General features: G+C 46.2%; 1 protein-coding gene across 1 annotated transcript in view; it reads right to left on the bottom strand.

Annotated features, from left to right (window-relative positions):
- GPC3 (glypican 3) overlaps positions 1 to 26,199 on the bottom strand; it is a 313,638-nt gene that overhangs the window by 4,043 nt on the left and 283,396 nt on the right. Inside the window, exon 7 of the mRNA XM_054995835.1 lies at positions 23,739 to 23,898. Within this exon, the coding sequence (XP_054851810.1) occupies positions 23,739 to 23,898 (160 nt within the window). The remainder of the gene's footprint in view (positions 1 to 23,738; positions 23,899 to 26,199) is intronic.

Here is a 26,199-nt window from a genome sequence, read left to right as displayed (position 1 = left end):
AAGTCTATGGTCCCTAACTCATTAGCAAAGCACCAGAGATCCCCCCCCCTACAATACTGCCCTCCTATCTGAGTAAAAAGCCTTTTTGAATAATTTGGTTTTGCATCATTTGTGGAAAGCCAGGAGAGTGGGGGCTCTCCTGCCCTCCTCAGGCAGGCTGTTCCATAGGATAGGGGCCACCACAGAGAAGGCCTGTATATGGGCTGCTGTTGATTTCACCTATATGCAGGATGGCACCTGCAAGAGACTTGTTCAGATGAGCGAAGCTGCCATGGAGGGACATAGGGAGGGAGGCGGTCCCGTAGGTATGCTGGACCAAGGCCATGAAGAGCTTTATATGTAATAACCAATACCTTGAATTGAGCACGGTAACTGATAGGCTGCCTTTGCAGCTCTAAGTGTGTGGCTAGGTAGGAGGAGACAGGAAGAGAGAACTGGGCTGAACTCTATACTGGCCTTCATGGACTACTCTCAGTTTCTGGTTCCACATACCTTCACCCCACCATGACTGCCTGTGTTGTATTGGGATGCTTTTGACATGCACACTCATGTACAAGGCAGGGACCATTTGCAGACAAGGTGGTCTTTATCCCCGCAGGAAGCAAATTGCACCCACCTAGCCTGGCACTCAAGGAGGCTTTTCTGCCGCCACCTCCCTCATTACCTAATAGGCCAGTGGAGGGTGCGGCCCCCAAGCAGGGTGTAAGCAAAACTGTGTGCCAGTTGCAATTATCCTGCATGTCAAGTCACATTATGGCTGAGCATCTAAGGCACTTGCTAAACATCTGAGCATTTTTGTGGTTCTGCCTCTCCCCACACCAATTTAAGGGGTGTTACTCTTTCATGCTGCTGATGGTGAGAAAGTGACAGATCCTCTCTCTCTCTCACCCACAGCGGGGAATGAGAGAAGTAGCATTTGTAACCTAAGATGGGAAGTTACAGGCACAAGAGCAGGGCTGGTAACTCTGGCAAGACTGCCCACCCCTATTGCATTTGATTTCATCCAGCGGACACATTCCAATGCTATTTGGATTTCTACGGGGAAGAGTCGGGGGGGGGGCTGCAAGCAAGGACACTATGGGGCCCAAACCTGCCCCCCCAAACACTGATGATGCCATTGTCAGTGCCAGGGGACAAGTTTTCTCCGCTGACAATGCCACTAAGGGCAGTCAGTTCACTTTCTCTCATCAGATCAGTGCAAACCACTCACTTTCATGGAGGCCAACAATCCAGCAGAACCATGGACCATTGAGGGGAAAAAACCAGCCTGCTTTTTGAGGGGGGGAGGGGGAAAGAGAGAGAATAAATTCAGGAATCTGGGTCTCTGGAGAACATTGAACAAAGAGCGTGCACTGTAGCATGATAAATTAGCAATAGTAATTAGCCTCAACTTGGAGTCCTGGGACCAGGGTTCTGATCCTCCCATGCAGGAATTCCTTCAGGCAGGGTCAGTGCTGAGTGACAGAACCTGGGGAGGCAACATTCAATCCCTGGCATCTCACATTAAAGGAAAACCACTGTGGTGCCATGGTGAGAGTGTGCCTGTCTAGGAATGGAGAGAATCTGGTTCTAATCCCTCTTTAGCCGTGAAGCTCACAGGGCCATCTGGGAAGCTAACGTGGAGGGGAAGAATCACGCGTGCTCCCTTGAACTCCACAGAGGGGAACAAAGGATAAAAATGCAACACACTGAACAATTTTTGGCAGCAAGCAGGGGAAAGTCCCTTCTCTGTCGGAGGCCTTGAAAAGCTGCTACCTCTTAGGAGCACACAGGGGTTAGCAGCTCTGTATGTATGTTACTTAAGGGGATAAGGCAGCCATCCAGACTGATAAATACAAGGCAGAGCTCTATACCTGCATTGCTCACAGGCAGATCACCTTGTGAGCTGAGGAATGCAAACATCTGCAAATACCTCGGCTCCACAAAAAAGTCCAGTGATCCTGGAAGAGACTTCTTAGGCTTCTCACCCACTGGGAATCAACTCAACATATGTGGGGGGGGGGGAACCAAACCAACAGCTACCCCACACTAAAGCCCTTTGCTTTATGAACTGCATTTGGTCAGGAAGTATTGAAGAAGGTGTTGCCACCTCATGGAAATCACACAGGTAAACTTAGGTTGCAAACAGCACAGAGATGTTCCAGATGCCAAACAAATAGCAAACAAGGCCCTCCGTGCCAGTCAATAACCTTCCGAGAACTGTGGAGTAGACATGGGCACAAACGAAAAAAATTTAATGAACCAGCGGTTCACGGTTCGGTGCCAACGACGATCCCGAGATCATGAACCGCAATGAACATTTTCTGTTGCTGAAGTGGTTTGTGGTTCACGGTTCGTGGGGTGCAGAACAGCCCCCATGGCACTTAGAGAGCCCATATTCCCGGGGAGTGTTTTGCAAGCTCTCCTACAGCCATCACCCAAGTTTGGACAAGATTGCAAAAGGGATCTTGGAGTTACACCCTCTCCAATCCAAGGCCCCCAGGAAACTCCCACAAAAATCCAAGCTCAATTATACTCTCAGTCTCTCTCCCCAAAGGCTAGCAAGTGGCAAGCAAGAGCTCTATCCCACTCCACTGCTTGCTGAAAGTGAAATCCAGCCTGGGAGCTCACAGCTATTTATAAGCACAGGTCCCATTAAGCAATGCAGGAGGTCTGTGTTTGGCCATCAGAACTGCCTATCAGGGTTTGCAGGGATGAGATTGGAGTGCCCATGGCTACAGAACACCCCCTTCCCCCTCTCTCCCCTGGGTGTCTTCTCCAAACTTGTAACCACTTTGCAGCTCCGTGGTTGGAAGGAAGATCTGCCGATCAAGATAAGCTGGGCTTCCATTTGGGTTTCCAGGGTGACAGAAGGAGCGCAGACAGAGTTCAGGCATTCCCCCGACTCCGTTGACAGGGGAATTGATTGCTGGCGCCTGAATGTCTGGCTTCCTGAACCGTGTCTGAACACACCAAACCAGGCCTCTCCCAAACGCTGGTTTGTTGGCTGTACGATCGCCAATTTCGTGGGTTTTTGAAGTTTGTAATGCGGTTTGTGCCCATCTCTACTGTGGAGTGTGATGGTCTTCTGGCTTTGTAATATGTTCCAAAAAGGGGCTCAAACCAGAAACTCCAGCTGCAGGCCCCAGAAATGTTACTCTCTTGTCCCACCATGACTGCTTGCTGGGGGCAGAGTTGCTCATGTGCTCTCTGGCTGTGTTGGAACCACCACTGTGCTAAGCTGGAGAGCATTAATGCAGCCATTATCCCAGTAGAGATCAGGTGACACAAGAGGCTAACCAGACTGCCTGAAGAAACGCTGCTCATTCAACAGCTTGAAGCAGAGGTATACATGGGCTGCACGGGGACTGCCCTAGCCCTTGCATCAACTTGCCACCTGACCACTAATTCCTATGCATGACGCAGTTCTTAATGACGCCAACACCAACTCCTGGAATCAGACAATTATAGAAGGAACCAGGTGATTAAGCAAACAACTGAATAATCTTGTGAAAGCCAGGCAGTAGGGCTTGGGAAGGGGTGCTGAATTCAGACAGTTTACATCAGGCCATCTTCTCTATATCAAATTCAAGACAAATGAAGTTTGGCTGTTAGACAAATTCCGGGGGGATGGCTTGTGTTGTTCTGCAACAGCCAAAATGAAGAAAGTAAATGTTGCACAGCAGTTCAAAGCCTCAACACGTTTATTGTGGCATAGTGTTTAGAGGGACAGTGCCCACTTCATCAGACGCATGTTCAGTTCCTGCCTCTCCTCCCCACTCCTTGCTTTGAGATGTTTTCTCAATATCTCACTGCCTAGGGGACGGATGACCCTCCTGCCGCTTCCTACACCACAATGGAGACAGAACAGTGTGTGGCAAGAGGGACCCTTGTTGAGCCAGCTCTTTGAAGAAGCTTTGCAAAAGGAAGCACCAGTCTTCACAACAGATGCTTTCATTCCCCATGCAAAACCTAGCTGTGCTCTACCCTTCTTTGCTGCTCAACGCGCTCTAGAAGAAACAGTTATGGTAAAGATAACTGGCGGTAAAACACTACTCTGCCTCGCCATAACTCAGATGTGTTTGCAATAGAAGTTTTCTTGTAGTCCGATTCTACAAGGCTATCTGGCACTTGAAATGTCTGGGATCTACCATGCCTTAGGGGAGGGGCCCACATGGCATTATGACTATCAATGAATTACTAAGGGTGGCCATACTGGATTCTAGCCCTGGCCAGATGCTGGATCTGGAAGTCTGGGACTGCTACCACCCAGCCCTCTCCCCCACAATCCAGGCAGTGTATCTGATTCCAGCTGAAAGACTGGCCTAATTTGCACATCATGTTAAGCACTTGTTAATTATGCAAATGAAGTCCATTATCTGGGCCTTTCCTACTTACTGCTTTTGGTTTGCTCCTGGCACAAAAGTTGGGGAAGGAGTTGCAAAAAAATTCTTCACCATGGCTGGGGGAGAAAAAAGTTGGTTTCTCTCATCTGTTTTGCCTCTTCCTTTAAGTTCAAGAAAACAGCTATGCAAGCCAAAGGGAAATGCTGCCAGCCACCCCTACTTTCTCTGGTCCAAAGCTCCACACCTGCTCTTCAAACACCTCCTTGAGCTTGTGAAGTTTTAGTCTTAGAAGAAAAGTGTGATGATGACCTCATAAATTTGCAGAAATAGTGTTTTGGCTGCAATCCTATGCACACCTATTTGGGAGAACATCACATCAATTTCAACAGTGTCTGAAAAATAATTACAAGCCAGGAAATCTTGATTTACATTTTTAAAGAGAGCCTACTCACTCCTTTTCTTTGTAAATAGTAGTGTGCGCATGTGGGGGAACCTCAATCCCTGCTAAGGTCCCTCCCCCTCCTCAAAACCCACCCTCCCCAGGTTTTACCCCCAATCTCCAGGAATTTTTTAACCCAGAGTTGGCAACCCTAATCCCAACCCAGCCGGGGAGCATGGTGCAGAGGAAAGACAGCTGCATCCTTTCCCTCCAATCATTCTGACCTCAAAAGACCCTCCCATTCCCTGTGCTTATTTGCCCTGTGGAGCCAAACAGATTGCCTGCATGTTTCTCCCCAGAAGGCAAGCAAAAACTTTGGGAGGTGGTCTGAGGTTAGGAACATGGCAGGGGAGGGTGGGAAGAGTCCTTGGTCCTCATCTGAACTGGTGGCCACCCACAGCTGCTATTTAGTGAAGAAATACATGCTGGAGATCTAATCACGGATCTTGCAGCATTTCGCCTGGATCGAATCCAAGTTGCACATATTTATTTATTTATTTATTTATTCAATTTATATACCGCCCATCCCAGGGGCTCTGGGCGGTGAACAGTTAAAATTGATAAAAACAAAACTAAAATCAATATACAAATAATAAAACAAATTAACAAGGTGCAGTGGTGGGGAGAACCTTCCCCACCCCAAAGGTGGGAGGCCGACATGGCACCGCCCCCTTCAATCACCAAACGCCTGGCGGAACAGCTCTGTCTTACAGGCCCGGCGGAACGATAATATGTCCCGCTGGGCCCGGGTTTCCATTGACAGAGCGTTCCACCAGGCTGGGGCCAGGACTGAAAAAGCCCTGGCCCTGGTTGAAGCGAGGCGGGCTTCCTTAGGGCCGGGGACCACAAGTAAATATTTATTCGCTGATCGGAGCGATCTCCGGGGAACGTACAGGGAGAGGCGGTCCCGAAGATATGCCGGTCCCAACCCACTCAGGGCTTTAAAGGTAAGAACCAACACTTTGAACCTGATTCGGAATTCAACTGGAAGCCAGTGCAACTGGCGCAGGACAGGTGTGATGTGTGACTGGTAAGGTATACCAGTCAGGACCCGTGCCGCCGCATTCTGGACCAGTTGTAGTTTCCGGATCAGGCCCAGGGGTAGCCCAGCGTAGAGTGAGTTACAGTAATCTAGCCTGGAGGTGACCGTTGCATGGATCACTGTAGCCAGGTCCTGGGGCGTCAGGTAGGGGGCAAGTTGCCTGATCTGATGAAGATGGAAAAATGCAGACTTGGCAACCGCCGTGACCTGGGCCTCCATCGATAGGGAGGCATCCAGGAGCACACCCAGACTCTTTACCACTGGCAAAGTTGCCAGTGGTGTCCCATCGAGGGCAGGGAGCTGGATCCCAACATCTGGCAGCCCCCGTCCCAGCTGCAGGACCTCCGTCTTCACTGGGTTCAATTTCAGCCTGCTCTGTTTCAACCATGCCGTCACAGCCTCCAAAGCTCTGGCCAGATTGTCTGGGGCCGTGTCTGGCCGGCCGTCCATCGACAGAAAAAGTTGGGCTGCCTTAGCACCCCCTTTTTTCTTTACACCACATGCCAACTTTGGCACTGCAGTGCAAGGCACACTAGACACTCAAGCTCCATTGTCAACCTGTCTGTCAGCAATGTGAACATGCAATGCGCACCATCCATTCCCAACGAAGAGCACGTTGTGAAGAGAGAAAAAAAGGGCTACTCTCTCACCCTTCAAAAAGGCTTTAAAGCTCCAGAATCTCCTGAATGAACTACAACTTAAAATGGCAGCAAAGAGCACAGAACAGGATACATTTCAGTTTTCAATTTTGTATTAATGTGTAGAGAACACAGCAGGAAAAAAACACAGTTGGCTACCCTAATCTCTGGACCTGCTCAGTTTGTGGAATTTGTTGGGAGACCTCCCACACCCACAGAAACTGATTTATGCTAGTCTTGGTTGCCAGCCATGCTTCAGCTTCTTTGGTTGCTTTTCTGTTCCTGCTTTCTGGGCCCCTTGGCCCAATTCTGAGACTTTCACATCTGGAAGGGGCATGGAGCAGTCCCTCCTAACAGACCAATCCCCTGAGGGCAGACACGGCCCACTCTGAGTTCCTGAAGTCTGTTGAAATGCTGCATCCCACTTCTTGAACTGGGGGCACACCTTTAGAATGAAACCCTGTTAAACTGGAAGGCAAGCCCCAACTGTGTCCCGAGATGGGAGAACAAGGTTGCCAAATGCATTCCTGGCCAAATTCTTATGCCTTCACTGGCTGCTGGGCCTAGTGAACTGTAGTAAGTGAAGCTTCTCCAACACAGAAAAGATGGGGGAAAGCTTCATTGCCCACTTCCTACATGTCAGACATATGTTGAAATTCAAAAGTGTGGGAGCCCTACTAATGGAGGAAAATGATCCTCCCCTCCATGAGATTTCCCCAAGATTCAGAGAAAGCTCAGAAAGATTAAATACCCTTTTCTGTTATTGTTAATAATTCTATCACTGGTCAAAATACTTCAGACTTACAACAGCCCCACAAGGCAGGCCAGGACTATTATCCTCAAGACTACAGATGGATGGCTGAAAGTGGCTTGCCTAGAATTTATCCCAGAATCCTTGGAGGAGGGACCTAGCTCAGTGGTAAAGCATCCTCTTTGCATGCACAAGGTCCCTAGATTCAACCCCTGGCATCTCCCACCTAAAAAGATCAGGAGATGTTAAAGACTTCTACCTGCAACCCTGGAGAGCCTCTGCCGATCAAAGAAGACAAAACTGACCTTGATGGACCCATGGTCTGACCCTGCATAAGGCAGTTTCATATCCAAAATAATTCATGCTGCCTGCAACCCAATTGTGGCCCCCTGCCAGATAAGAGCACAATCCTTTGTCAAAAACCTAAACAAGACCTGAGACAGATGGAGAGCAGAAGGTGCAGTTACAGCTCAGCTATGGGGAAAAGGGGACACTCATGGTGTCAAAGAAGAAGCTAACCAGGCCTTTTTAGGGCTTCTCCAGATTGATTGAGACCTCATAAACAGACACTGGTGAAGGTCTCTTTCTTGCTTATATTTTACCATCATGCAGAAAGAAAAAGGTCTTTTGAAATTCTATTCCTTGGCAACAGTGGATCTCCCGCCATCTTGTCCAGTTGGAGCTAAATCCTGTGCTGGATCACAGTTATAATCAACTAATAAAATTATACAACTGTAAGAGGCTTCTCCTTCTTCGGAGGCTATTCCATGAAAGTGCAAAGCTGGAGAGAGGCAACACACACACACAAACTCCTACAGATGTTGGTTTGTATTTTAAAATTAACCAAAAGAAACCAGCATTTTTTAAAAAAAAAATAATTCATGTTCTAATACCTACAGATCACTGCAAAAATAAAACTACCCACCAGGATCTTACTATAGACCCTGCCGTTAAGAGCTGCAAAAAGTTATCAGAGTATTTTTCTACCACTCTCCTTTAATATCTTTTTTTTTCATTTTTTAAAAAGGTAGACTCACCTTAACTGAAACAGACACTGAGATTGTAATTATGGGAATGTCTTACGGGGTAGATTTGTAAACTCAACGATCAGCTTGAATTACTGAAATTAGCAAGGCTAATTTTAATGTCACTATTCAGAAGGGCTCACGATTTGGAATTTCTTAATGGCCTTTAGAAAAAAAAGCCTTTATGCATGGTACAATCTCGGCTTCATTCTTACCTAAATTCCTTCTCTTAGGTCCTGTGAATGCCCTTGTTTTGTAGCCAACACAAACTTTGTCCAGTAAAATAATGTAAGGGACTGTGAATGAAAAGAGCTTAGCTGTTCCCTTGGCTCCTGTTATTTTAAAGCAGAAATAACTTTGGTTTTCCCGATTCGTAGACAAAGCCCCCGAATGCAAAGCATGCTCAACTCCCCGGCTCAGCATGAAAAGGGCCTTCAAATATTCGCCAGGGCAAGTAATGGACTTACGAAGGGGATGAAAAGAGGCGCTTCAGCCCTGTCCTATCAATGATCTTCCTTCAGAATTTCATTCTGTTTACATTTCTTCCCCCTCCCTTTTAAAATATCCCTGCCGCCTCTAGCAACATAAAAGACTGACACTTGTAAAATGCTCATTTATGTATGTTAATGTGCAAGGTGCCGAGCATTGTGGAACATCAGCTTGGGTGTGAGTGTGAATAGCACAAAAGAGGCGGAGCAAGGCGCTTCATGTAACAGTTGCGAAGTGCATTGTTGCTGGATGAAAGTTCATTCTGCACCCCCTTTATATCTTATGAACAAGGTGGCATATATTTAAGAGTTTGGGATTGGGAGTGTGGGAGAAGAAGAGAGAAGTGTTGCGTCTTGGAACAGACACAGATGTCAGAACTCTGAGACAATCTGAGAAGGGTTCCCTCTGCAAGCCCCACTGAAACGTTCATAAGAGCTGGTCTGGAAGAGGCTCCCAATAAGAAGGAATTTTGAAGCTGCTATGGGAGCTTATAGTCTTCAAAGTTGACAGTTGACTCCCATTTATACTGCAAGCTGGGAAACAGCCCAATCAGTTTCTCTCTTCAGTTTGCGTGTTAGCCTGTTTACAAGATGCGCAGGCAGAATTTTGCAGTCTCCAATACTGCAGAGGCAAGGAACCCCAGCTGGAAATATACAAAGCAAGTTGTCGCATGAGCCAAAGCCGGCTGGAACCAAAAGCTTGGTCTATACTTGCAGCAGGATGAGGTGGAAGAACTGGGTCCAGGCTGTAGCTGTCAAGCCATGCAGGGGTTAAAGAGTCTAATTAGGACTATGAGACCCAGGTTTAAATTCCCACTCAGCCATGAAGATCACTGGGTGACTTTTTTTTGGCCCAGTTCATTCTTTCAGCCATACCTACCATATAGAGGTGTTGCGATAAAATGAAGGAGGGGAGGATCACGTGTATTACCCTGAGCTCCTTGACAGTGGGATAAAAACGTGACAAACAGGTAGAAGATATAATTCTTGTATCTTCCTCCACGTTACCTTTCAAGCTAAAATCTAACAAAAGGTTGTTTTTTTTTTACATAAAGGAGCGCTCAAAATATGGATGTGCGCTTACAAATTTGTACAGCCATTTTGCTATATCTGTTGGTCAGCCCTTCAGCTTTAAAAAAGAAAAAGCCTTGCGATTTGTATAGACTCCCCTTCTGGTCTTGTGGAACATCCGGTGCTTGGATGGATCAAGTTAGAAAGGGCAAGCAGGGAGTATTCCCCACAAAGGATGGACAGTTGTACAGTTATAATGCAATACATACAGCTGTTAAAGAAGCCAAAGATGACTTACTTCATTTTCAAACTGTGTGAATTAACAAAGAAACTTGCGAAGCGAGGGACTTGTGAACAGAGATGTCTAGTTAGGGAAGGAAGTGCAATCAGGAAGGTTGAAGTTGACTTTTTCCTATGGGAGGAAAGCAGCTTTTTGTTATGCATGCTCAGGGAGTTCTTATTTGGAAACCAAACACAGACTTTTTGGGTTTTTTTAATTTAACACACCTGAGTCTGGCTTGGCCCTGACCAGCTGTGCTACTCACTCCCAGGAGGGACGCCAGATCAAAAATTCTAATATAAGAGATATACAGTGAGCTCATTTTAGCATCACAGAAATGAGGCTCAGTTTGTGGGCTTTCAGGGTTTTTAGCTGATTTGAACTTCATAAGGAAGGACACCACAGATGGGACAGCATCCTCAATGCTCATGCTGCCAAGCACATGCTTCCAACTGCATGTGCACGTGTGTGGGGGGGAAGGTCATGGTGGCTGATGTGGGTCATTCTGCAAACCTTGGAGGAGCGAAATTTAGCCAGGTAAGCCTGAAGAAAGCCTCTGACAATCACATATCCTGCTGGCAAGACCCTAATGCTGAGGCCAAATTCCACTGACTTCCAGCCTTTTGGTCTTCCCCCATTGCTGATTTTCCCCTCTGATGGCAGCAGCGACCCAAGGCACATGGTGACCATCTGTGTGGGCTGTGGGCAACGTGAGAGATTTGCAATCTTGTGCATCAAAGCACATTGCTTCAGAGGCTCCTTTCATTCCCCAGCGTGGAAACTCATGGAAGAATAAATCTGGATTTTTTTTTTCAGGAGGGGGGAAAGAGGATGAGAGTGGCTGCCACCCAAATTAGCTTGCTATTCAAAACCAGAGTCCCATTCTTGGCAGAGAGACGATGCTCTTGGATGCTGGCACTAAGTCTGCTCCTGGTCATTTCTAGCATCTAGCATTATGAACCGCTGGCTGCTCAACACTCCTTCCCATCTGCTCGCAGGACTGTGTTGTCTCTTCCTGGAGGCTGGTGGGAGCATTTGCTCAAGTAGAGGTGCCAGATAGGCAGAGATCTGGAGGGGATGGAGCCCACCACACAGAGTGCCTCTGTGAAGTGGCAAATGACCTCATGTTCTTGAAAATAAAAAGCACTTCTTCCTCCAGAAGCAGATGCTGCTTCTAGATGGCGACATGCAGACAAAGGGTGTGCGTCTAACAGAAGGCAGCGGGTTATCATCTAAATCAGGTACACGGATGATAACTGTGCTTTATGCATGGCAACAGAGCACCCCACCAAACCTGGGAGGACTCTGGGGCAAAACTGTCATGTGACAAGGAACCAAGCAAACCCAAAAGTATGGTTGGGAGGGCCATCTAGTGATTGCTCCCCCATGCTACATTGGTAATGCTGCAAAATACTGTTCAGCTTGCCAGTTAAGATCCTCTTCTGATGCCCGGATATCTGTGCCCCAAACCTACAGCAGTGAGGCGGGTGATGAAGGAGATGAAATCACCCTTCCTGCCTGCTCCATCACTGCATGATTTCACCCCCCTTCCCATCCCCACTGCAGTCTTCCAAACCGCTTGGCTATTACTTGTATGGGTTCTGTGACCCCAGGAATGAACTTTCCAGAGGTTGGAAAGGAACATTGCAGGGGTAAGGAACACAGGAAGACACATGGTCCTTTTGGCTGCAGATCACTGGATCCAACTCTTTGTTAAGTTCATGATAGCTGCTGTCAGTCAAGCTTGCTTTATTTATTTTATTTATTTCAGATTTCTATTCTGCCCTCCCCATGAGTGGGCTCAGGGCAGATAACAACATATTAAAAATACAATTAAAATTCATGTGCATTAAAAACAACACATTTAAAACAGGATGGTGGACAGCCTTCACAGGGAGGGTTAAGATTTATACACCCCGTTTTTTCAGGCCAGCGGAGGCCCAGCCTCAGCCATATGCCTGGCGGAACAACTCTGTCGTGCTGACCCGGCAAAAAGATAGTAGGTCCTGCCGGGCCCTGATTTCAGCAGACAGAGTGTTCCATCAGGTGGGAGCCAGGACCGAAAAGGCCCTGGCTCTAGTCAAGGCTAGGCGGGCCTCCTTGGGGCCAGGGACCACCAACAGCTGTTTGTCCCCTGATCAGAGGGTCCTCTGGGGAATATATGGGGAGAGACAGTCCCGTAGATTAAGTGTCCCGAAGTATAATAATATCGTCTGGGACACTTTGTTAGAATGAAGGTAAGATGGGTATGGCAACCTTGCAACGCTGTATCTTTTAGGCTGACCCATCACTTTGTGTTAGCTGCTACAGGCTGTCTGGATCCAGATGGAAATGAACCAGGAGCTCCAGCAATGTTTATTTTTTTCAGCACAAGCATATATACCGAAGAGTCCAGAGGAAACATTGCACGGCACGAGCACAGGCATGTTCCTTATGGTTACCGTCCATCAAAACATGCTGAGTCAGCCCAACCTCCACGCCCTTCTTTTTCTCCAAAGACTGGACTTACACTGCCAGGGCTTATCCTGTACAGTATTTGAGGCAAGATCTTGTTCCAACAGTAATATCATGGACTCCAGCTACTTCAAACTAACTCAGACTGTGAAATTGATGATCAGGGAATAAAGGATACAATTTGGAAGCTTGCGTCTGGAATAAGAAGGTGAACCGTAGCAAGCAATATACCTGTCCAAAACAAATTTACTGTCTCTTGTACAACAAATTGCCCTACGGCATGATTTAGGGGAGGACAAAAAACACAGCTTTTGCTGCAGCTTGGACACAGCGGATTCACATAAAGCTCTGGGAAAAACAAAACGAGCTTAAAAATAAGCAGATGGAATGAGTGCACCTGACGGAGCTCAGAGAAAAGAACGCCGTGCTGGGGGGCAGGGGAAGGATATTACTGATATTCCGATAATAGCCATCGTGTCCCACCGGACAACTTGAGCAGCAAAGTGAATGGGAAAGCTCCCCACCCCCAGATTTGGTAACAGCTGTGCAAAAGCCTGAGTTCCTAGCACAGGAAACACCTTGCAGGATCCTTGGGACCACAATCAGCTCCAAATCAGCTCCACAGGGCAGTAAGTGTAAAAGCAGGGGGTGCAGGCAAGCCCAAAGGAGAGGCCAATACAAAACTTTTGCAAAGTGTTCAGCTTTCTGGGCCTTTGCTCTGCTGCTTTCCCTTGTGCAACTGGTCTCCCTGCTCCACTCCTCCTACGTAATACTATGTGTTCCCCATTCCTCTGAGCAATGAGAAGCTCTAAGAACACTGCTACCCGGGTTTAGTTTCCTTTGGATGACAGCATACGAGGGACTTAATGTCTTTACAATGCCTGTTTTTTAAAAATATGTATGCCCGTGCATGCGCGCCCATTTAAGTAGAGGCAAAGCAGAACTCCTGATGCAGCACACACAAAACTGCCTTTTAAAGAATCAGACCACAGGTCCATCAAAATCAGTATTGTCTACTGAGACTGGAAGTGGCCCTCCAGGTTCTCAGGTAGAGGCCTTCCACCTCACCTACTGCCTGGTCCTTTTTACGTTGAGATGCTGGGGATTGAACCTGGGACCTGCAACATGTACCTGCATCATGTTCCCAGAGATGGGAGGAGAGTCAGCCTTGTACCCAAAGCTGATGCACACAAAAAGGAGCAGCAGTCCATATCAAAATCCAAACACAAAAGCCATATAAGACCATACTAAGATTAACCAAAATACAATACTGGGTGCATGCTTTCAAGTCCTTTGCACCCAAAAGGCATTTCTCCAACCCTCCTACTTGTAGCTGTCTACTTCTCTTCCAAATTCAAAGCTGCCTCTTAGCCTCACTGTGACTCATATATCTTTCATGTGAAAACAGGCTATCCCGTTCTTCAGAGAGCCCGTTTGGTGTAGTGGTTAAGAGCGCGGGACTCTAATCTGGAGAGCCGGGTTTGATTCCCCACTCCTCCACTTGAAGCCAGCTGGGTGACCTTGGGCTAGTCACAGCTCTCTGGAGCTCTCTCAGCCCCACCCACCTTACAGGGTGTTTGTTGTGGGGATAATAATGGAATACTTTGTAAACCGCTTTGAGTGGGCACTAAGTTGACCTGAAGGGCAGTATATAAAGCAAATGTTGTTATTATTATTATTCAAACTCTGTTGAAGAGCTACCTGGAGAACTATCTTATGACAATTAGAAACATATACAGCAATTAAGGGACATTAACATTCTTTTGTCATAGATCCCAATTCCCACTAATTGCATCATCCTTGGCCAAACCAGTCATGGACCCATTCAAATCCATCTCTTTCTATCGCAAGCCTTTTGTCCAGGCACCTTCAGCAATTGTTCCCTCCTTCCTGACTTGCAAAGTAGAGATGACCCCCAAATCCTACTTTGGTGTTTGAGGCAAATCACAAACTAATTGATTTTTCTAGACTTTGATAAGATCTACTACCCTGAAGAATCCTGACCTGGATAGCAGAGGAGAGCCTGATCTTGTCAGATCTCAGAAGCTAAGCAGTATTGGCCTTGGTTAGTAATGGGATGGGAGACCTCCAAGGAAGACCAGGGTTGCAGAGGCAGGCAATGGCAAACCGCCTTTGTTAGTCTCTTGCCATGAAAACTCCACTAGGGGTCACCATAAATCAACTATGACTTGAGGGCAAGATTTCATTCATTCACTACCCTGCGGACGGTTGCCTCACCCAGCTTCAAAAGAGTAAGGCCACCCTTGTGAAAGGCTCTGATCCTATATGGATACTGTGGATCCATTCAGTATGTGGTTCAAAACTTCAATGGGCTTAAGCCAATTGCCAGCCAACAGGGATGATAAGTGTGAGATAGTTAAAGTGAGGCATTAAGGACTCCCAAGTAGCTTTAACAAAAGACAGGAATGACTTGGACCGAGTCAGTATGCTGGGCTATCCTATTTCAGTTGCATTCACCCCTTACTGAACCAGAATAAGGGTTCCTTGGTGGACCCATGAAATGTAGAACCAAGTTCCTCTTCTCTTGTAGGCCCTGACTGACGACACCCCCCCCCCCCCCCCCCGTTCTGCCTGGGCTTCAGAATCATATTGTGAGCTCAATATAAACCTTCCCAGGCAAGGTCAGCCTCTGTCTTGGTTATTCTGCCACAAACTAGTGGATTCATTTCTCCCCAGTCTTCTCCTCTTTTACCCTACCTCCTTGGCTCTACCTTCTACTTTCACTACCTAACAATAGATCTTAATACACAAACCTCTCCCCTTATGTGTCAAACTGTGCAAACTGTTGGGCTGTCTTGCCAATTCTACTGGAGATAAATACATTCAGTTCCATGTTTCACTAGAAGGCCAGGCCATCTTGGTTTTAGAGTTTCCCCCCCTCCCCCTAATTCTAATGGACATGATCCAACAGCCGATGTAATCCAGAACATACATAGCTATGACAACCTTAACCTGTAAACAATTATCTAACAATGCATCTAACAATGTAATTAACTTTTTCTTTCTTCCTTTTTTTGTGCTGCAACTGGATATTCACTAGGAGTATTTATAATTTAAAAGAAATTTAACTTAAGTGAAAACTGAGGAGTTGGGAGATAGTTCCTAGGATATCCCTTAAGAGTGAAAAGTCAATAATATGGAAGATTGATCACAAAAATAGGGCTGCCAGTCTCCAAGTGCAACCTGGAGATCTCCCAGAATTACAACTGACATTCAGCTGACAGAGATCAGTTTCCCTGAAAAAATTGCTACTTTGGAGCATGGACTCTATCACATTATGTCCGGCTGAGCTCCCTCCCTTTTCCAAACCCTGCCCTCTATAGGCTCTACTCCCAAATCTCCAAGAATTTCCCAACTGGGAGTTGGTACCCTTACACAAAAGACAATCTCTAAATACCAGGTCTTTGCTCAAAAGACCTTTCCAGGGCACTCTTTGGATAGAGAGCAACTAGACCATGATGGGGGAGGACCCAACTTGGGCTAATTCCCTCTGGAGCAACCAAGCCCATGCCACCTTTAAATCTCAAAGCCCCAAAGAAGAAAAACAGTAGGTTTGGAGGGAAAGGAAGAGTAGAAAAAGGAATCGCTGTCACTTCTACCCACCTATACTGCACTTTAACCCTCCCTCCAATTTATCAGAGTTTGGCGATTCTGCAAAATGGTTTTCCTACTGTGAGATCTAGCCCAGTTTGCAAGTGCAATGCGATAAATGCCTTTCTTTACTTCTAGAGGAAAAATTCCTTAGATAGAACCACCCAAGCCTGGAGAGCAACTGTGGTGTACTGGTTAAGGTGCTGGACTAGGATCTGGGAAAGCCAGGTTTGAATCCTCACTCTGCTATAGAAGGTTGCTGGGTGACCTTGGGCCAGTCACATACACACTCAGTGTAACCCACCTCACAGGGTTGTGTGGATAAAATGGAGGAGAAGAGATGTAAGCTGCTTTGGGCCCCCATTAGGAAGAAAGTTGGAATATTTTCAACTATTTCGATAGTTCAACAGCAGAATTTGTTGTTTCCTCAACTGGAGAACCACTAACTAGAGGACCCCACAAAAAGCACCATTCCAGTATAGTGATTAAAATACTGGCCTACAATGACCCAGGTTGAAATCTCTACCCACCCATGAAATTCTCTTGGGAACTTTGGACCAACCAGGGGTGGGCTTAGTGATTCTGTGGTCCTAGGCATAAATCCAGGATGGTACCCCCAAAATTATTGCCTCCCCATCTGCACTTACCCCAGGTCGAAGCAAGGGGTAGAGTTGCCAGGTGCCTGGTTTTCCCCTGGACAGACCGTTTTTTAAAAATTGGACTGTCTCGGGGAAACGCAATTAAAATACTGGATATATAAATGTCCAGTATTGGGCAGGGGGGGCAGTAGGAGCTTTTAGCAGTGTGCCTACAGGAGCTAGCAAGAGTGCCAGCAGGCCTTCCTGCACCACCTGTGCCTCCTCCCTTCTGCTTGAAACACTCCCGGGGGAGAGACTAGCAGGCCTACCCAGGCTCCTATGCCTCATCCCCCCTGCTTCCACAACCCGCTCACCTGCCCCCCCCACTCCCCTGGCCACCTGCACTCTGGGGAAAAGGCCAGCTAGCACACTTGCTCAGCTGCCTGCACAAGGGAGAAGCAGCCAGCCAGAATGCCCGGCCGCCAGCGCCAGCAAAGATGTCATGTATGGAAGTAAGGTCATCACACTGGGGGTTGGGATTGTGTGCACTATGCACACAAAGCTGAAAAGCAGGGTAAGTGCCAGGGCCCCCATCCATTGTTGGGAGGAGACCACATGACAAACCTAACCAAGGGTGATGGTCACCTTTTGCAAGATGGGTAAGGCCACCACCGAGCTGACTAGGGTTGCCAGGGACCTGGAGTCCCTTGACAGGGGATCCCCAGGTCCCTGTAGTCTCCCGGTGGGGGATTGGGAGCCGGTACTTACCCCAGCTTCCTTCCTTCACGTGCATGTGCTCGTGTGATGATGTCATTTCCATGAGTGACATCATCACATGGGGTCAAAGGGTGCCCCCGGGTCAAAGGGAAGTCCTTGTTGCCGCTGCCCGCCGGCTCTCGCTGCGACTGTGGCTGCTCACTCTTGCCACCGTCACTATAACCTGCTCTCACTGTGGCCCACTTTCATTTGACGCACAGGGACTGTGGCAGCGAGAGGCGGCAGTGGCGGCGGTGAGAGCTGGTGGCAGTAGTGGCAGTGAGAGTGACCTGCTCTTGCTGCCGCCGCCACCTGCTCTCATGTTATGGGAGTGCACCCCCTGCCCGGGGGTGCCCCAGGGAGCGTGCCTCCCAGCCAGGTAAGTGGGCATGGGGGGGAAGGGGGGGATCTGGGGATCTCCTGCCCCCAGCAGGGGAATGGCAACGCTAGAGCTAACTGCCCAAGCCCAAGAGTGGAGGAGTGCCATGGTTCTGCAATAGACTATCTGCTTTGCATGCAGAAGGTCCCAGCCCCAGGTTCTATCCCCAGTTGCAAGGATCAGGTAGTTGAGGATCTGAAAGTCTAGAAAGATCCTTACCTGAGATCCTAGAGAGCTGCTGCCAGTCTGAGTAGGCAATATTAACTTTGATGGAGCAAGGGTCTGATTCAGTATAAGGCAGCTTCATGTGTTTATGTGAATGTGGGCTGCTGCCAGGCAAGCTGCTTGAGCCCCAGAGGATGTAGGTGTAAGTGGTAGTAGGAGACTGTTCTTTGTCTTCCTTCTCCCCCTTTGGGGGGGGGGGTAGGGCCATGGGCAGCCAGCTGCCTCCCCATGCTCCAGGCTGACGGCTCTTGGGACCAACCCCTTTCTCTTAGACTATTTTTCAGTGGTTGTTGATTCCAAACTATCCTGGAAACATTTGGGTTGAATTTACATGTGGGATATAAGTATTTAAAAATCAAATAAACTCAAGCAGGGTAAACAATAAGGTCTGGCCAATGGACCAAGACCAAACTTTACAAGCAGCTCCAGAATGACGTGCAAAGGACAGGATATCTGTAGCGAACTGCAGGCTTCCTTCAGCAGACAAAGAGAAAACTCCCATCATATTTTGGCCCCTCGTTACCCACAAATCAAATTTAGGTTGGTTTCAAAGCTCATCAAGAAGCAGATCCAGGTTTTGTTGACTGCACACATTGTTCGGCCTTCATATTAGTCAATTTAAAATATGTATCTCCCCAAAAGCAGTGAAGGAATTTGCCATTCCAACTGCAATTAGGGACTAGGAAATTGGGACAGAAGTGACTCTTCCTCCATAAAACTGCACACTGACAAAGATTTCTTGATTTCTAAAATAAGCATTAATTAACAATAATTTCAGAAAACGGTGAGACACTTTATCTGGCACAAGGATTGTTCAGATAAACTCATTAAGCATTGGGAATTGTTCCCCACCATGCGTTTTCTATTATTATTTCATTCAAATTCCAAAACAAATACTCTTGGCTAACTCTAAAAGAGCCAGTAGGGAGAAAATGCAGAAAGTCTGTTTGTTCTGAAGCCACCGATCTGAAATCCAGCTCCCTATGATGGCACCCACAGCACCATTTCTAAAGTGGGGAGGTTGATCTTCAAGGAAGACGCTTGTTCCAGCTTGGGTCTTTTCCGCATGGCCAATTTACGGCGATTCAGATTTCATTCTGCAACTCTCTATTTCCAGAGTTACACACAAGAAAAAAGGCATGAGATGCAGAATCGAATTTTCCTTGGCTCTCCTCCAACTTTTTCCTCTGGGTACGTAAGGCAACTTTTTTTTGAAGCTGTCGTTGTGTTTCTGCTGATGCATCTTACATGTGTGTAGAACTGAACTATGGTCTGGGCAACCCAGGTCGGAATCTCCACTCTGCTCTGGAAGCTTAACCCATCTCACAGATTGTTGTGGGGGGAAAATGGGAGAGAGGAGAATAATGTTGTAAGCTGTTCAGGACCCTCACTGGGGGGGAAAGCAGGGTATAAATCCCCCAGTATTTATTGTCTTCTTTTATACCTCTTTCTCCCCAATGGGACCCGAAGTGGCTTATGTCGTTCTCTTCTCCTCCATTTCATCCTCACCACAACAACCCTGTGCGGTAGGATATGCTGAGAGTGTGAAACTGGCCCACAGCCATCAAGGCAATTGTCTAGGACAGAATGGAGATTCGAGCCTGGGGCTCCTATATCCTAGTCTAGCCACTACACATCACTGAGCTCCTTGGACATTCGCTGGCATACCAATGCCAGAAAGGTTCATACATTCTCAGCACACATACCTGGTGGAAGCAGGTCACATGCTTATGGATGGTTCTACAGTGAGGCAAACTAAGGGTGGTGGGACTTCTATGGTAGGACTCAGCCAACTCTGCATCACCTCTGCATCACCCTCGTTGTCACGTTGTTAGGGAGCAGCTAATGCTCTTTCTCTCCAGCTGACCTTCAACACGGCATGCCAAGTCAAGCACACCCAACGGTGCTCCAGAATGCTTGAACTGTGAATGAGGAATGAGGAGAGAAGGAGTCTTGCCTGCTTCAGCTCCTACGTGGAGGGCCTCTAACAGCACGCCCTTGTCAAGCTGCAACTGTACCTGCTACCTTCCATTGTTTGCCTGCTTTGTGAAAATTTACATCTATATTGGAGAGCTCCAACAACCCAGCTATTTAGTGGGCAGCACTGCTGAAATCAAACAGATACAGATGCGTTTATTCAGCACATGTGAGCAAAGAAAAGTTTGATTTCACAATGGTCAATGCAATTAAGGAGCACAGTTGCAAGCTCAGACCAAGGGCCCACCCAGGCCAGCATCCCATTTCGCAGTGGCCAACCCAATGTTTTTGGGAAACCCACAAGGAGGATGTTCAGGGCTGTACTGAGTCAGAACATGAAAGCTTCATTTAGCCATCAAATCTATGAACACAGGTTTCCCATTCCTCTGTATGCTGCGTCATTTCTTGCAACGTTGGGGAAATACTATAATTTTATCCTGTAGACACAATTTGCAGTCTGTGAGACATAATAAGCACATGGGTATGTATGCATGTTCTATTTTAAGTTATTTCTATACGCACAGGCTGCAGACTCTGCTGTTTTTCAACATTTAAAAAACCCCACCAGGAAACAAAGCAACGCTTAACAAATGTTTCCCTGATTGCACATGCTAAGTTTGCTCTCCAAACATTGAAATGAGAAGGCTGTCTGGCAGATGATTATGTGAAGAGGTTGTGGGCCAAAGCCTAAGCTGCAAAGTGATCCTCCTTCTAACATAATGTTGACCAGACATCTAGAGTGAATTTATCTACTCAAGTGCTACTGGAAACAGTGTTTACATGGCTTAACCTGGGACAGGTCTGAAGAGGGACAAACCAATGTGAAAGACTAAAAGACTGGCGATGAGCAAAAATTTTTAAAGAGAGTTGAAAACTATTTGAGAGATGCATCACTTCCCATAGAGTGCACATAAATTTCTTTTGTCACTTCTGGTCAATAAGGTTTTTGCAGGGTTTTTTTTAAAGCCATACCAAAACATGCAAAACCTGCTTTCTAGAAAAAGAAGTTCAATATTGCCTATTTCCTACTTAGGCAATGATGAAACTCCTGACACAATCCTAATACTGTGTTTCCTCAAGAACCTTATTTTATTTAATTTGTTCAATTAAAATATTCATATCCCACCTTTCCCTTGCAGTTCAAGGTGGGTTACTATTCCAAGAATTAAAAAGATACACAATACACAATAACACTCTATTTACCTCCCCAAGTAAAACACCATTAAAAGTGCTAGAAAATAAAATGGTTTCCTAAAAATTTTCAGTATGGGGCACCCCCTGTTATCTCCTCCGTAAGCCCTTTTCCAAAAGATAGGAAGAGCTACTAGAGAAATGGAATAGGTTCTAACAGATGCTTAAGTGGGGGGAGACAACAGAGGTGGCAACCAAAATATTATCTCGAGCACTGGGAACTATAGGCCAAGAAAAGACAGTTCTTCAGATAAATTTTTATTTGGGAATGGGGTTATATATTTTAAATATATTTTGTGTGTGTTGGATGGACCAAGAGAGCAGACAGACAGGCATGGGTTAGGTCCTCCTGGTTTAAAAAAAAATGAAACTGGAGGAAGGCTGTCACTTTGTTCACTTGATTGCAGCATTAGCATTGGGGAAAGGGGGTGTTAAAATCCTTATTTTCTGAACAAAACTGACTCAGGCTGCTCTTAGCTCTCTCATGGTGGTGGTGGGGGAACATAGGTATATTCCATTTCTCCATGGAGCAAATCCCCCCCATCAAAAGAAAGAGAACGAGATTTTGAACAGGAAAACATTATGGAGTTAAGAACACTTTCCCCTTGCACTGCCTCTGCTATGATCAAATTGTATTCCACTTCCCTATAGATGTATTTAATTAAAAAAAGAAAACATGGAGCGAGCCAATAACAGATCTCTCACATAATGTGTAGCTTGACCCCTAGGATTGTCTAGATACTCCATGAGCATACAGGGAAAAAATTCCTTTCTCTGCATATGAACTACACATGGCTTACAATGCCCAACGTTCATCAAATTTGGATAGGATTACTTGAAAGGGTCACTGCCACTGCTCTCTTCTCAAACATTCTACTATCTCTGTCTTTATTTACTCTTTTCATAAAATATACATTTTTTTATATACGGTAAGCCTGACAGGCAGCAGCTAAATACTTCAGTTTCCACTCTATTAAAATGCTAGGTAATTGTCCGAGATCAAGGGCGGAGAGTTTATATAAGCATCTGGCCTCATTTTAAGAGACCACGTTTTCCTCTTTAAACTTGAAAGCTGCAGGGCTGATTCTATCCAGGCTCAGTAGTCTGGTCTCGGACAAGAGAAACGGATGGTTCTTGAAAGGAAGTTCAGTTTCCCAGGCTTTCAGGACAAGCCACGCAGGATGTGTACAGCAGTCGGGTGGAGAATACTGCACCATTGGGATGTTTATCAGTACCAGTTCACCGTATTGCTGGAAGCCAGTTAAGTTCGGCATTACAGGGATTGTGTGGTAAGCCTGCAATCAAGAGTTGCTGCCCATTTGTCATTTAACGGACTGTTAATATTTCTGAAACTATTATATTTTTATCCCACTCTTTCTCCAAGGAGAATAGGAAGGTACACATGACTTTTTCTTCCTAGCCCACCCCTAATTTTATTCTCACAACCACCCCATGAGGTAGGCTAGGCTGAGAAAGCAACTAGCCCCAGGTAACTCAGTGTGCTGAAATCGGGGTTCTGAACTCTATCCTAGGCTGACATTGTAACTGCCACCCTACATCAACTCTTGGATATGGCCATAACAAGCAAGAACTTTATTATGGACAGATTTAGTCTGTTGTAGCAGAACTGTGTATCTGAACACCACTTAAAGTTAGTCTAGCCTTTAATGATAAACAGTAAGTGGATACCGTAAGCAAATAATTTCATAGTGTGTGCGTGCACTTTTACTCATATATCTTATGAGTAAAATTGTTGAGTGAGCCAAAGCCGATAATCCTTTAATGGTGCAAAAGGACATTCTTCCTTGCAACTTAAAGGATTGGGGGGAGAGGCAAGCTTAGAAGACACCTTTGGAGGCTAATTACCCCGCCCCCAACACTGGCCCTTCTAAGCACCTACTTCCTAAAGCACAGACCATAATATCTTTGAGGAGCGATGGGCCCCTGGAGGCTGCAAAGAATTTTTTTAAAAATCAGAGTTCATAGGGAGATGATGCCTAGTGTTATTGTTTGCCACATCCATCTGAACTCTTGAAATTGCTGTGTAGGATAGCCAAGGGGCTATCATGACCACAAGCTCAACTACCCCTTTCTGAAGTCAGTAACTTATAATCAGAACCATGTGGCTCGATAGCAAGGATAGTGTGGTAAACCCTCCATTGTATCCTAAATAAATGGTCTGGTTGTACTATAGCAAGAGTCTGGCTTCTCCAGGGCCCGCTACAGGAGAAGTAATAACCCTGCCTATTTGTCATATACAGGAACTTCTATGGAGGGCCAAAAATGCACATGAGTCTACAACCCAAGCTGGCCAACAGAAAGTGCCCATATAACTATGTTCATCACATGTCTTTGTAGAGCACTGTTCCAGTTGAGCACACTTGTGGCAGTTTTGCCAATCCAGCTGTTTCTGAAAATACTGGGGGCATAGGAGAGAGAGACCAAAAGGAACAACACAGAGGTAACTTTGATGGAGGTAAACAGCAGATATGTATTCACTTCTATAAGCGATGGAAGCTCCATCTGTCTGGAAGGAAGCCTTAGCAATCTCTGACTACCCCAGTTACCTGCTAGGAACCTCAGCTGATTCTTCACTTTCAGCCCGCCGTTTCCAGAACTGCTCCCACCACAATCATCCTCATCATCACAATCACCACTTTCTTCCTCATCCTCATCTTCTGGCTTCTCCAGATTTTTCCGGCGAGAGAGAGCCATGCCTTTTAACAACTGGAAAGAAGACACAAGAAGTTTAGTAAAACCAGCCTTGAAACGTCAGCAAAAGGACTTGATCTTACCTGCAGCAGAATGGGGTGTTCCAGTCCTGGGGTGCTATAAGAGACTATATCCATTCAGAGAGCAGGTGCAAGCTAACTAAAGCTCTTGAAGAGGCATTCGCCCATCCTGCTCCAACATGTTCTCCTTGCATGGGGGGAGGGAAGAAGCACTCAAAAGTGTGACCCCCTCACATAGATACTGAATGGTTTTGTCCATTCCACCACTTCAAGGTCATGGCCATCTCATCTGGCTCCAAGAGTAGATTTCTGACATCAAAGAGTAGAAGAATGAGCAAGCGCAGCAGCAGAAAACTCCACTGCAAGATCCGTGTCCCACGTACCAAATTCTGTGTATTTATTGGATGCCAGTTGTTTCACCACGTTGTCACCAACTCCTGGATGTTTTTGTAGTGGGCATAGTAAAATATTACCCACATCATGACACAGCAACAACTGCTGCTGCCACAATCCACGACTCAGTTTACTTTTTGCTCAGACTTACGTTGCAGAATTAATTCATTGCCTGTAAGCACTGGTGGTATTTATCCTTATTGGTGCTTGTGTCTGCTATCCGGTTGAAATAGTGATGAATGAGTTACCTGACTTTGTTACCTGACTTTGTTCACCACAACCAGCGCCAGTATTGCCATAATGGTTAGAATGTTAAACTAGGGCCGTCGTCACACGGGCATCTCTTCCGTTAAATTTACAGCATATAGCGTCCTACCTGTTATCGGCACAGTAACATTTCTTTGGGTCACCTAACGGCTCTTCGCGCCACCAGCTGTCCACACCAAAGCACTCTGTTCTGTTCTCTCTAACCACGCAGAAGCAGCTCCTCCCCCCCTTTTTTTATTATTCTGGCGTTTAATTCCGCTATAACGGAATAACAGCATATAAACATTCCGTTAGAGCAAAATATTACGACCCTTTTGTTATTCCAACTTTGAAATTGTATAAATAGCCCTTTGCCCGCAGAAAACTCCCTGTCTGACGTGATCCCCATCGCTGAAGACTCTGCCATGGCGATTGAGTCATTTTTACTTCAGCAGAAAGTTTGCATTGTGTTATGTCATTATGGCGTTATAAGGACATAATAAAATAAAAAAAAGGGGAGTCGCAGGAAGAAATGGATTCTGGGATTGAAGGGAGGGCATAGGGCGTTGCGAGGCGAAATACGTCGATGTGAGGCATTCACACTGAGGCACAAAATAGCGCGACTATCAAGCACAAAGCAGAAGAGAGAAAATCGCTACAGTGTTGGAATAAGGTGGGTGTTTGCCGGGAAATAGCGCCATTTTAGCGCTAAATAAAAGCCCGTGTGACGACGGCCTAAGATCAGGAAGACCTAGGTCCAAATCCAACTCTGCTTTCCTTGTGAGGATAAAATGCCAGTGTCAGAATCCCAAGCTCTGCTGGAGGAATGGCAGGGGGGGAAAAACGTAATGGAACTTGCAGCAATACCTGGCACAGGTAAAATTGTGCCAAAGAGGGCTGCAGTTTGTTTCAAAATTTTAATTTGTTTGTACTAAGTAAACCAAATGGTCCATAACTCTGAACAAGATCAGAACGGCCTCCGTGGTCAGGAACATTGTTTTTACCGAGGGGGGGGGGGTTTGTCCTGTGCATTAGTCCTGTGGGATGTTGTTCTTCAGCCTGATTTTGGGGGGAGGGGTGCCAACTGTGCCAATGAAAGGCTTTATATAGAACGAAAAGCACCCTTTACATCTACTACAAGGCTTTGGAAGCTTTGGAATTTAAAAACTCCCATTTCTTTTTTTTAAAGGCTCAAATACCAGGGACTAGATATTGTAGAAATGCATATCAAGTACAGGACTTATTGCATATCTAGGGATTTAGGCAGTTTCATCCATTTCTGCAATATCTGTGCCTCTGAGTGCATTCCAAATATTTTTTAAAGATACGTTAAACTTTAAAAAGCATTCCCTCAAATTTTTGGGATTCTGTGGTTTATGCAACCTTGGAGTCATGCTTATGACATCTGACCTCTCTTGTACCCGGTAATATAAACATTTTTAGCTAATGTTTGCATTAGAGGAGCAACATTTAGTAAGAGGCCAGTGGGTTTGACTTTGGTTCTCTCCAACTGCTGCAAATCATTCTTGTTTTTCTTTTAATTACAGCAAGACACAAACTTGTTTACACTAGAAGTTAAAAAAAAAAAAGATTTAGCACATTGCTGAATAATCCAAGATGAACTGTCCTGCTCTCTTGTCAGTCTGATGAGAATTCT

Source organism: Eublepharis macularius, chromosome 13, assembly GCF_028583425.1.
Source record: "Eublepharis macularius isolate TG4126 chromosome 13, MPM_Emac_v1.0, whole genome shotgun sequence".
In the NCBI taxonomy this organism is placed as follows: domain Eukaryota; kingdom Metazoa; phylum Chordata; class Lepidosauria; order Squamata; family Eublepharidae; genus Eublepharis; species Eublepharis macularius.
Note: the sequence above shows the minus strand (reverse complement) of the source record. Positions and strands in the feature narration are given on the sequence as shown.